The sequence below is a fragment of the Dromaius novaehollandiae genome, chromosome 5 (genome assembly GCF_036370855.1).
Source record: "Dromaius novaehollandiae isolate bDroNov1 chromosome 5, bDroNov1.hap1, whole genome shotgun sequence".
Taxonomy (NCBI): Eukaryota; Metazoa; Chordata; class Aves; order Casuariiformes; family Dromaiidae; genus Dromaius; species Dromaius novaehollandiae.
In genome coordinates, this window is record NC_088102.1 from 70107792 (window position 1) to 70118776 (window position 10985).

The 10985-nt window shown below is 55.1% G+C and overlaps 1 protein-coding gene across 1 annotated transcript; it reads right to left on the reverse strand.

Moving 5' to 3' along the window:
• Positions 1-138: 138 nt before the first annotated feature.
• On the reverse strand, positions 139-4153 carry LOC112991584 (uncharacterized). The gene is made up of 4 exons (XM_026114204.2): positions 2993-4153; positions 2076-2132; positions 1529-1602; positions 139-1361 (listed from the first exon to the last, which is right to left on the reverse strand). The coding sequence occupies exons 1-4, from the start codon at positions 3753-3755 to the stop codon at positions 876-878; spliced, it is 1380 nt and encodes a 459-aa protein (XP_025969989.2). The 5' UTR covers positions 3756-4153; the 3' UTR covers positions 139-875.
• Positions 4154-10985: the final 6832 nt, after the last annotated feature.

Sequence of the window (10985 nt, forward strand, 5' to 3'; positions counted from 1 at the left end):
CAGCACTGCAAAGCTCTGCTGCTTCTGGGCACTGGTTAAAACACAGGGGAAAATAATAATAATAAAAAAGGATGGGCGAAACGATACTTTTTCTCACCAAATACGCTACAAACAAGGTGTCGGGACTGGAAACAAAGATGGGTAATAACGGAATTATTTAATAATTAATAAAACCCGAACACCACGCAAAGCCATCCCGTACGGAAACCGAGCCCCGCGCGCCGCAGGAACCTGCCCGCCGAGACGGGCCGGCCCTTACTATCAATATTTTCCCGAAGCCCCGACGTGCCGGGGCCGGAGCTTCGCAGCGGCGCGCCCTGTCCGTGCCGGGGAGGCTCCTTTAGTTTTTAAAAAGAGAAACGCGGGGGTTTGCCAAAAATAAGGGGAAAAATTGGCGCTTTTCCCCGCGCGGGGCCCGGGAGCAGCCCGGCAGCGCCGAGTTATCCCAGCGCCGGGCCGATATCCCCATCTGCTGGATGCGCTGCGAAACCCCGCAAAAAAGAAAACAACACCCAAACCGAGGACAAACCCTCTTAAAAAGAATAAAACTAATAAAAAATAAAGCCCTGCGAGGTGCTGCCGGCTCCCGGGACCCCCTGGCCACCCTCGTGCCCCCCCGGCAGCGGCGCCCAGCGCAGGCGTTTTATTCATGGTGGCATCCAAAGAGAGAGCGCCGGGGAGCCTGAAACGGTAATAAATGCTTTTTTTTGTCGTTTTGCAGAAAAGCCAGGGATTAACGGGCATTTGGGGCGTGAGCGGAGAGAGGAGGAGGGGGGGGGGGGAGGCCGTCCCGGCCGATCCACGTTAAAACCAGAACCCCCCCCGCCGCGGGCCTGAGAAGGTCCCCGGAGGCGGCGGCGCCGGCCCGGGGACGCTCACTCGGGGATGTAGTCCCTGAAGGAGTTGAAGCTGAGGCTGCGGCCCGCCGACGTCAAGGTGGAGCTCGCCTGCATCTTGGGGATCTTCTCCACCAGCTTGGAGGCCGTCCGCCTCTTGAAGGAGCCCGGGGAGAAGTGCCCCTGTCTCAGGAGCTCCTGGTAGAGGCAGCCGAACACGGCCACCGTCTCCTCGTAGCTGTCGCGGGTGGAGATCTCGTAGAAAGGCAGCTTCAAGGCCTTGGCGAGGCTCTGGCCCTCCTCGGTGGACACCATGCGGTCGTACTGCAAGTCCTTCTTGTTGGCCACGAGGACGACGGGCGGCTGGTCGGCGCCGGCGGGGCGCTTGGGGCTGCCGTGGAGGTGGTTGACGAGGAAGCAGAGGCGCACCACCTCGTCGAAGCTGCAGCGGTCCGTCACCGAGTAGACCACGGCGAAGCCGTCGCCCCACTTGATCTTCTCCTCGATCTGCAGGGAGTCTTCCTCCTGGCAGAGGAAGCACCAAACGGTCAGGCGAGAAGCTGCGCCGCGCCGGAGGGGACGCGAGGAGACCTAAACCCAGCGCCGGCGTCTCCAGAGCATCCTTCCTCCGTGCGAGCGTTTCGGCGACCGGACGGTGGGGCTTGCACCTCCCCGGGGGCTTCCCCGCTCACCTGCCCTGCGGTGTCGAGGATCTCGAAGTGCACCATGTCCCCGTCGATGACGGCCACGTGCCTGTAAATCATTTCTGGGGAGGGGGGACAGACGGACGGGTGTGAGAGGTGCCACCAGCCTGGCCACCGGCCACACCGGAGAAGCAAGTTGCCACCCGCTGCAAGCACCTCTGACACCACCACGTGTCCCCACTGCAAATATATATATACACACACACACACATATATAAAAAAGTATATATAAAAACACACACATATATATATAACATACATATAAAAATATATATATAAAAATGGCCAGCGACCAGCTGTTTTTTGAGATGTTCTTCCTGCAGCAGCTCAGTTTCCAAAAAACAGGTGCTCAAAGATCTCCCCAAACCCAAATACAAGCCAAAAAAAAAAAAAAAAGAAAAGAAAAGCAGCCCCAGCACCTCCCTCCCCGTAAAAGCCACCTCCACCGCGGATTTCGCCCTCGTGACCCACTGAAAATGAAGGAAAAGGGATGCCGATGGGAGCGGGGGCAGCGGTGAAGAAGGGCTTTACCTACCCAGGGTTGGGTCATAGTCTCCGATGAACCTCCGGGTGATGAACCGTACTGTTAACGCTGGGGGAAAACAGCACAACAAAATAAAACCAAACCAAAGCACAGCAGGAAAAGCCGGTTCGGATCATCAGATCAAACAGCAGCGAATTTCTAGCCCTGATGCTGCACCGGTTTTGCACGTGCTTCATGTTGTGACAGCTGCTGCATCGTCCCCCCAGGACCAAAAGATCTCACCAAAGGGGCGCCGAGGCCGAAGGCCCTCCAGCACCGTGGGAAGAGCCCGGGAAAGGCAGTGGCAACGGGCTGGGTGAGCGCGATGCCATGGGCATCTGTCCCGCTCGTGCCGACGCTGCTCGGGGCTGGTGGACATCTCCCACCACTTGGCTGGTGGCTCCACGCAGAGGTGGCCACCTCCAGCCGCCGGTGCGCGAGAGCGGCCAAATCACACGGATAAAACCCAGGCGCGAGAGCACGGGAGGAGCTGCCAGGCCGGGGTGGCTGGAGGGCGAAAGCACAGCCAAGGGGCCATATAAGGAGCGTTTTCCCCTCCGCCCGGAGCGGGGATAACCCCGCGGCGGGCTCCCGCTGGAGACCCCCGAAGCGGCCAGGCTGCAGCTGGGCCGCCGCGGTCACGCCGCCGATTTAGGGAGCGGGGTCGCGCTCTCGGAGCCGCTCTTCCAGGCTCCTGCTCCGAGGAGCCGTTGACATCCGGACGCAACTCCCAAACCACCTCTCCCCCCCGCCGCTGCCGACCTCCGAAACCTCCAAACGCTCCCCAAGCCGACGCGCGAGCTCGGCGCCGCGGAGGAAGGATGCCGCGGAGGAAGGATGCCCCGGCGAGCGGCCCGCCGGCGACGCAACTTGAGCGGCGCCCCGGCAAACTCCGAGGCGGCGGCGGAGCCCCGCTCTCGCCCTCCTACCTGTCTTGCCCACGGCGCCCTGGCCCAGCACGACGAGGCGCAGGCTGCGCCCGGGGCTCAGGCTCACCGAGCGCCGCAGCGGCCGCGGGAAGCTCATGCCGGCGCCGGGGCAGCGGCGGCAGCTCCGCGCTCCGCCCCGCAGCGCCGGGCTGCGCTCTGCCTCTTCCTCCTCCTCCTCCTCCTCCTCCTCGCTGCGGGGAGGTGGCGACACCCCCCCCTCTCCGCTCTGCTCCCGCTCGGGGGGGCTGCGCTGAAGCCGGCGGCGGCTTTGGGGTGGGATCTCTCCCCCCCCTTCCAAAATAGCCCCCCACGTCGCGCTTGCGGCTTTTTTTGCCCCGAGGGCCGGGATGATAAAGAGGTGCCGTGGGCTTCGCCGCCGGCCTTTCGCTCCCCGCAGCCGAGCCCCGAAACGGGCGGCTGCGGTCCCCGTCGGCACCCAAGAGCGGAGATTTGGCCTCAGGCGACAGCCAACGTCGCGGCATGAAGCCCCCGAGCAGGGGGTGGGGGGTGCGTGTGCGCCCGGGCACCGGCAAAGCCCAAACTCGCCCCGGCGGGTGGCAAAGCACCGGGAGGAAGGAGAGGTGACGGCAACACCCCAACTCTGGGACACACATGGCAGAGTGACACCCGCAGAGGAGACCCGACCAAGGGAGCACATGTGGGTCTGGCCTCTTTTCTTCAGGCTCCAGTCCTTTCCCTGGCACAGGGGACCTCTTCGCCCGGCAAAGCCGGGTGACTTTGCTCGCAGCAGAGCGCAGATCATCTGCGCTGCCTTGGACGGCGATCAAGGTAACATGAGACCTGCCCTATATTTATAGTCCCTATCATGTGTCAAAACTAAGCCGTGCTGGTGCCCACAGGAGACACCAGCGTGCGACCAGTAGGTCAAGTGGGCATCTCACCTTCAACAGAGGGAAAGGACATCAAAGCAGTGCTGCAGCCAACAGAAGACCCGTATCTGTTAACGCTGATGGGACAAAGCTCTGGCTGGAGAGGGAGACGGTCACGCGGGTGCGTCAAGGGGGAGAAAGCAAGCGGAAAAGGTGGGGAGGAGACGCCGAGAGCCAGCGACTCCGCCGCGAGCACTGCCGGCCGAGGAGCAGATAGGACCGAGCAGCAAGGAGTTGAGCTCACAAAATTTCAGTCCCCTCCTTCCAAACCAGCCCCCAGCTCTGCAGTTTGGGAGCCCCAAACCATTCCCACCTGCGCTGTTCTGCAGATGGGCTTGCTCTTCCCAGGGCAAGCAGGACCCGTCCAGAAATGCATCTTGCTGTCGCAAACTAGCATATGGTTCCTGGCCTCTCTCTCTCTGCACATCCTTCGCTTGCAACGACCACGCTCCTGTGCTGCTTCTGCAAAGCTGACGAAAGACATGTTTTGTGCCTTGCCTACATCTGGAGGCCAGAAGCAAATGACAGGGGCTCTAATGCTCAGATTTGAGGACAAAAGCTCATTTCCAGCTGGGGGGGGGGAGGTCAAGGGAAAAAAAAAAAAAGTCTGTTATGTTCCTTCCCTATTTTTAGCCTGATTTCCTACGGAAATGAGATGTCTGCCAGTCCCTCTTGAGCAACGTTTTGAATACATTGGCCAATTCCAGCCACATCCGACAGCCCAAAGCAACGAATCTCTACCTGCCTTAACTGCAACCGTTTCAGAAAGGAGAGGATCCATAGGGACACGGAAACAGATCTCATGAGACTTCCCAAATCAACACCCGCAGCCCTCCCTGGCTCCCCGATACCACATCTCCGTTGCCACGTAAGGTACAGCTAGGTGCTGTTTGTAAATTAGGGCTGATTTTCCCCTTATCATACCTAGTCCACCACCCATGACCCTCGCGGCTAGGCGAGCGGGGCTAGGCAGCGCGGTTCCTGCACTTGGGTTCCCCGGGTAAACCCCATATATGTTTTGGCCTGGATTCATTCCAGCTTGCAGTAAATGCTTCCAGGAGCCACCGCACCCTTGGCAGGTGCTTCAAATTCGCCTCTACTTCTAGCAGGAGACGAGGATAAGTCCAGTCTTAGCTGTGCTGCCTCAGGTGAGTGGCCCTAAGAGCTGGGTGGGGTGAGACTAGACACTTATTCCTCCATCAACGCTACAGTTAAACCAAGATTAAGTAATCGTTTCGTACCAGGCTGGCGCCCAGCAAGTTCCCCAGGCCAGAGGTGCTAGTCTTTCTACAGACCCTTCCTCAGTGGATAAAACATCAGAAAAATTATTTAACAGCTACACTTCCCTTTTTAATAGGGCTTTTCCCTCAGAAGTGCCTGTGAAGCTGGTTCTCCATTCTGCTGAGAAGCTGCTGCTTCTTTGGCAAAGCTGGACGCTGCCTGTACCAGCTATAGGAGGATTGCTGGTACCTAAAATCCAGCATAAAGCCTGCAAGAACAGTCACCCCTTCCAGAGCTTGTCCGCGACCAGGAAGCAGGGAGTTTGCATCAGCTGCGCCACGTTGCAGCAACACGTTTAGACTCAGCTCTGGGTTTGCCGTGACCTCAGTCCTCTGAGCAGTGGCAGATTCGTAGCTCCGGATGCACCTCCACGCTGTGGGTAGGATCAAAGTGAAGAAATAGTACGGCGGTCAGCTGAAAAGGCAGGAGAGTATCAGGGAGAGCAATCCAGCAGAGTTCAGCTGGGACACGGGAGCTACCTGCCTCTGAAAAAAAAAGTCACAGAGTTGTTCTTAGTTGCACATATTCAGAACCTCCAAAACAAAACTCATCCAAGCCCAAATCCCTCTTACTTGTTGAGCTGTTCCCCCAAAAGGCTTGATGTAGATTCAGCAGTGGCATGGAGAAAAACGATGCTGTGTCTATTTCTGCATCTTCTTACTCAAGTATCAAGGCTAAGACAAGAGATCAACTTAAGGAAAATCTACGTGGCTCTGCTACTGTGTCAAGCACGTGATAAAACCTAAGCTTGGATTTTGGGACTCCCAACAGGCTTTTTAGACCAGCTTGTAATGCAGCAAAGATTTAGGAGCTGCTCAGTAAGTGAGCATGTCCTCCTTTGCCCATCCAGCTCCCCGCTTTGGTTCGTTTTGATCAGCTGTGACAGAGCTAAGCATTTCAGAGACCTTACCGATCCCTAGGAGGTTTCATGGGAATAGACTGAAGGTAGAGGAGACTCAACGGGGAAGGCTGCAGGATGAGCTCAGCCCTCTCAGACACAGGAGAAACCAGGCAGAAGAATCACGGTAAATGTTCTCAGCATGGGGAAAAACATCCAGCTCTGGGGCTACCTTACACCTTAGTCCACCAAGCTCAAGAGACATCCTCAGGGAACCAAGCTTTTGTCCGTCAGGCCCTCAGTGACCTCTCCTGAACCACTCAAGGCTCTCGCTGGCAAACGCAAAGGCATATCAAGATGCTCGCCAGTGCATCCGACAACAGCTCTCACCAAACCAGCTCTGCGAGGCAGAAATGCTACTCAGACACATGGGGTGCCGCTCTCGCGGTGGGGCCCACAGAGAAGGTGGGGGAGAGGTGACTTTTCTGTTAAGCTCATCTCCTATGCTTTTTTAGTGCAACGCCTTTGGGATTGAATACCAGCTTTCAGCAGAGTCCACCTAAAACGTGCTCTGGTTGCGGTAGGTGTTTAAGCCCAGCCAGGTGCAGAGTGATCTTATGGGAAGAGCTGGTATCTGTTGCTAGCTCATGACAGAGCTTTGAAGGACAAACGTCTCTGGATGGCTTGCATCCTGCTTCCCTCCCTCCCTCCCTCCGCATCGCTATGTTGTTTCACTTACCTCCAGAAAGCCCTGGACTAGAACTTGCGTAAATTTGTTTTTTGCTCTCCTGGAACGAAGTCAATGAACCTAAGAGCACTACGATTTGCACTGCTACGCTCAGCTCCAGCGTGGCAAAGTCCGGCCTTGAGAATCGCTAGATATAACCACGTGCTACAGAGGTGAAGCAGAAAGCACCTCAGAGAGGGAATAGCTCCACACCGTTCAAAGCCACGTCCAGCAACCAGGCTGGGCTGGACCACTGTGACCCTCTGATCCAACACCAGCTGCTTGAGAGGACAACGCGGGCAACACTCACGTGAGCCACCAAGGAATAAACCTGTCTCCAGGGAAAACGTATACCTGACTTCTCCAGGAAAAGGCTGGCTCGGGCCGTGGCACTAGATCTCCTTTGCGTGGTGGGAAGAAGCTGCCTCTTCCTACATGTGCGTTCAGCTGCAATGCCACCTTCGCGTGGGACCTTTCGCTGGACTGCAATGGAAATAAGGCTTTACGATGTGCAATCACTGAATAAATCACTTCTTCCAAGACAACAAAGCACCTGCAGCAGAGCCAGATGAAAGTGGGTGGGGTAGATCTTGTCTTCAGCTGAAATATTTGTGGTCAGGCTATTCCATGCTTGCAGTTTTTTTTCTAAAGACGCCGAGTTTGCATTGGGAAAGAGGCCAATTTCACCCATGAATCACGTCCCTGCGCACACAAATCCGGCAGAAAGAAGAAGTTGTCCGAAAGCAGACAGAGAACAAACTCACCTCGGGCTGCAGCCTCGGCTCATGGGATTCCCATCATGCGGTCCAACCTAAATTCCTGCTGGATCATTGGCTATTTTGAGATCCAAACAAATCTGAACTTTGCTGCCTCTGAAAGAAAAACAATCAGTGTGCTTGTTTTTATTTTAAAAGAGGAAGGTGAAGAAAAGCTGGTCCCTTTTTTCTCTCCATTAAATGAGTTGAAGGCGCAGGAGCTAAAAGATCTAGGCAGAAAGAAATAACTCTAAGCTGCCTTTGGAGCCGATACCCTGTTTTCAAAAATGACTAAGGTGTTTCAAAGCTAAGACCAACTTTTAGCTGAGTCTCCCGAGCCCCCACTAGAAGGGCCCAAACCCTGTATTTCCAGCTCAGATAAGCATTACACTTATCTCCCCTTAACGACTGTACAGGTATTATTCTTACTGAGATGATAGACCGTGCAGCAAGCTAGCATGCATCTTGACAGTTAACGTAGGACAGGGCCTTCAGAAAACGCTCTCCAAGAACAGAACTGAAGCCACGCCATCCCATCAATAAACATTTTTGGTTGCTACAGCAAAGACGGCACGCAACTAAAAAGCGCTCTCTGGCTTCAGGGAGCGATGGGCCGGCTCCTTTCCCAGCCGCTTTGCAGGCTCATTCTCTGCTTCTACGGAAATCAAAAGCTGTCTTTGCTTCAGAGGAACAAGTACGGCGTTAGCAGCTCGGGGATCGATCCCACTTGCATCTCCCCATGTTTTATGGATAGGAAGAGATAAAGGAGATGAAAGACACCCATCCCCGACGCCTGCTCACGCCCAGGCTTGCCGGTCGCTGTTGGACTTCTCTGTAAAGGCTTTGCAATGGCCCAGACCCAGCGGTGAAGCATTTCTTTTCTCTCCTCAGTAAAGGGGCTTATTTTTCCGGTCACAAAAAGAAAAAAAAAAAAAAAAGAAAAAAGGAAAAAGAAAAAAAAAACCCTCTGGTGCGAAGAGAAATCAAACCAGCACAATTTCCCGGTGCTGCGTTCTGCCTGCTGCTGAATTCTAACCGCTAAGGCGTATTTCGATGTGAAGCCAAAATGTGTCCGGATCATGCTGAGAAAATAAATCTGGCTCCGCGTACGAGTTCAAAGACGCCTTTGCAAAGCAGGCAGGAACAAGGAAAAAAAAAAAAAGGCATATTAATAGCATTTCCCTTCCACCCCGGAGGCCCGAACGACATGTCCTAGGAGCTTCTCAAGCTGCTTCGTCACCGCAGCAGCATCGACGCCCGCAGCTTGCGACGGGGCAGCGAACCCAAACGTTAAGCAGGGCCAAACGTCACAACTCGGTCGCCGAGTCCTTTTGCAGGCCCTCGGGTCCGCGAAGAGGCGTTTTCGCGCGCTTCTGGCTTCGCGCAGAGGCTGGCCGCAGGAACGAGTGGCCACCAGCACTTTGCACGTACCTCGCGCTTCATCGGGCCGCGCAAACGGCGGATGCTCGCAACGGGAAGCCTTCCCGCGGTGAGAGATGGCTTTGGCCGCGAAGCGTATTTTAGACCATGGAATGACTTGCTAAGGGAAGGAAGAGAAACCCCATCACGCAGGTAATTTAACACTCATGCAGACAGTGCCGGGGAGAGATGCTGCGGAAAGCCAGCCCGTAGGATGCCAGGCCACTAAACCCAAATACAAGTGCCTCGAAGCTACGGGCTTTGCATCCAGGCACCCGTGACCTTCGCATCCCGTTTGCAAGCTGAAAAGAACAGCATCAGCCTTTGTGATTTTTCACATCTTGTTCCACATCAAACTCTTGAAAGCACCCGTATCCGGGGCGGGGGAAGCCACAAATTAAGGCGCAACAGTCCATTGCTCTTAAAAGGGCGGTGATCGAAGTCCTGGCTGGGGCTGATCAACCAGGGCAGCGCTTCATTGCTCTCGCGTGCGGCAAGAGAAAGCCACTTTTTCCTTCTTGTGCAAAAGCAGCAGCATTGCAAAGCCCGTCGTCCTTCTGCCAGGGAACGAGCCGGCGTCCTCGCGCAGAGCTGAGCGGCACCGAGAGCAGATAAGGAGGGTTCTGGTTCTCGTCTAATCCCTGCGGCCGCCCGCGCTTCGGAGACGCCGGGCCGAGCGCTGCTCCCAAATCCACCCTGCTCTGACGTACTGCCCAACATGACGTGCTGGCCTAACATAAATTTCCACCGTGAATCAGTGCTTTAATCAAAAGCTGCTTCTGCTGAGGAATTCCTGCTTTTGCTGAAACTACTCAGGGCAGCAAAACCCAGGCTCAGCGCATCTAGCAGGCAAAAAGACCGAAAAGGGACTCCCACCCCTCAACGTGTAAAGCCAAAGGGAGATCTGCAACTCCACGCCGGAGAACTGGTGATTTCTGCTCCCGTTTTGGAATGGCAAATGGCTTTTTTCGTCAAAAATAAACCCATTTTGCCTCTGTCTGAATGCACCATGTCCATAAAACCAGAGTATTTTGCTCTGGTTGGACATTAGAAAAATTTCAAAACAGAAAACAAGACATCCTGATAATGGTTGTATTTTCCCTTTCTGCATTTCTCCAAAGGAAAAAAAATGCTGTGAAGCCACCCTACTTTCATGTAGTATCCCATTTGGATATGAATTATGTTTCCCAAGGGCTTTGGGGGCAAAGAGCTATTGGGACCAGTTTTAGAGATCAAGTCGAGACAGTTGATTTTCCTTTGGAAGAAACACTGGGCTCTTTCTTCCAGCTTCTGAGCCTTGAAGTCCCTTTTGTTGTTCTGCAGTGTTTCTCTGCAACCAGCAAGGCTGGAAAATTCCCCTTCCTAACTCCCCCCGCCGCCGCAAAAGCCAAGACACATTCGCTTTCTTAGCCCCAGCGGTCACAGCCTTTAAGAAACACCCAAGGATTGTGAGATTTCCAGTAAAATTGCTTCAGCTGGCACCGCCGCTTCCGCTGCAGGCTGCGAACAGACTGTAACGGGAAGGCAGTTGCCACGCGGGTCTGCGCCAGCGTTACTCTTTATGCCAGCCGCTTGGCACTACGTGTCCCAGCTATCGTTTCTGCTGGGATCTGTGGCCCCAGCTCAGAGCTGGAGCCAGCTTTGGGATCAGGGAAAGAGGTGGCGACACCAGCAGGAGAGGATCTTGGAGAAAATTCCCTCCTGTTCCCTTTGTGAGGGCTCAAAAAGGATGCAGGATGTAACTACCAAAGCCAGCCAGAGCACACTAATGCTGAACAGCCGTGCCCTCCGTCTTGGGTCTCACCTGAGATGCTGCGGTCAGAGGTCTCGGTTCAGCGCGGAGGTCTGGTGTGGAGTCCTGTCACCACCCGCTCAGCTGTGCCGTCACAAGGTTTCGAGGGGCTGCATCCCCAAATGACCTGAGGAGCAGGTCCAACCCGACCTGGGTCACGGCCCAGCTTCACAAACATCTGTCCTGGCAGAGATGAGGCCATGGCAGCAGAGGAAATGCCAGGAGTTGCCATCAAAAAAAAAAAAAAAAAAAAAAAAAAAAAAAAAAAAAAGTCTTCCTCATGCTGTAAGT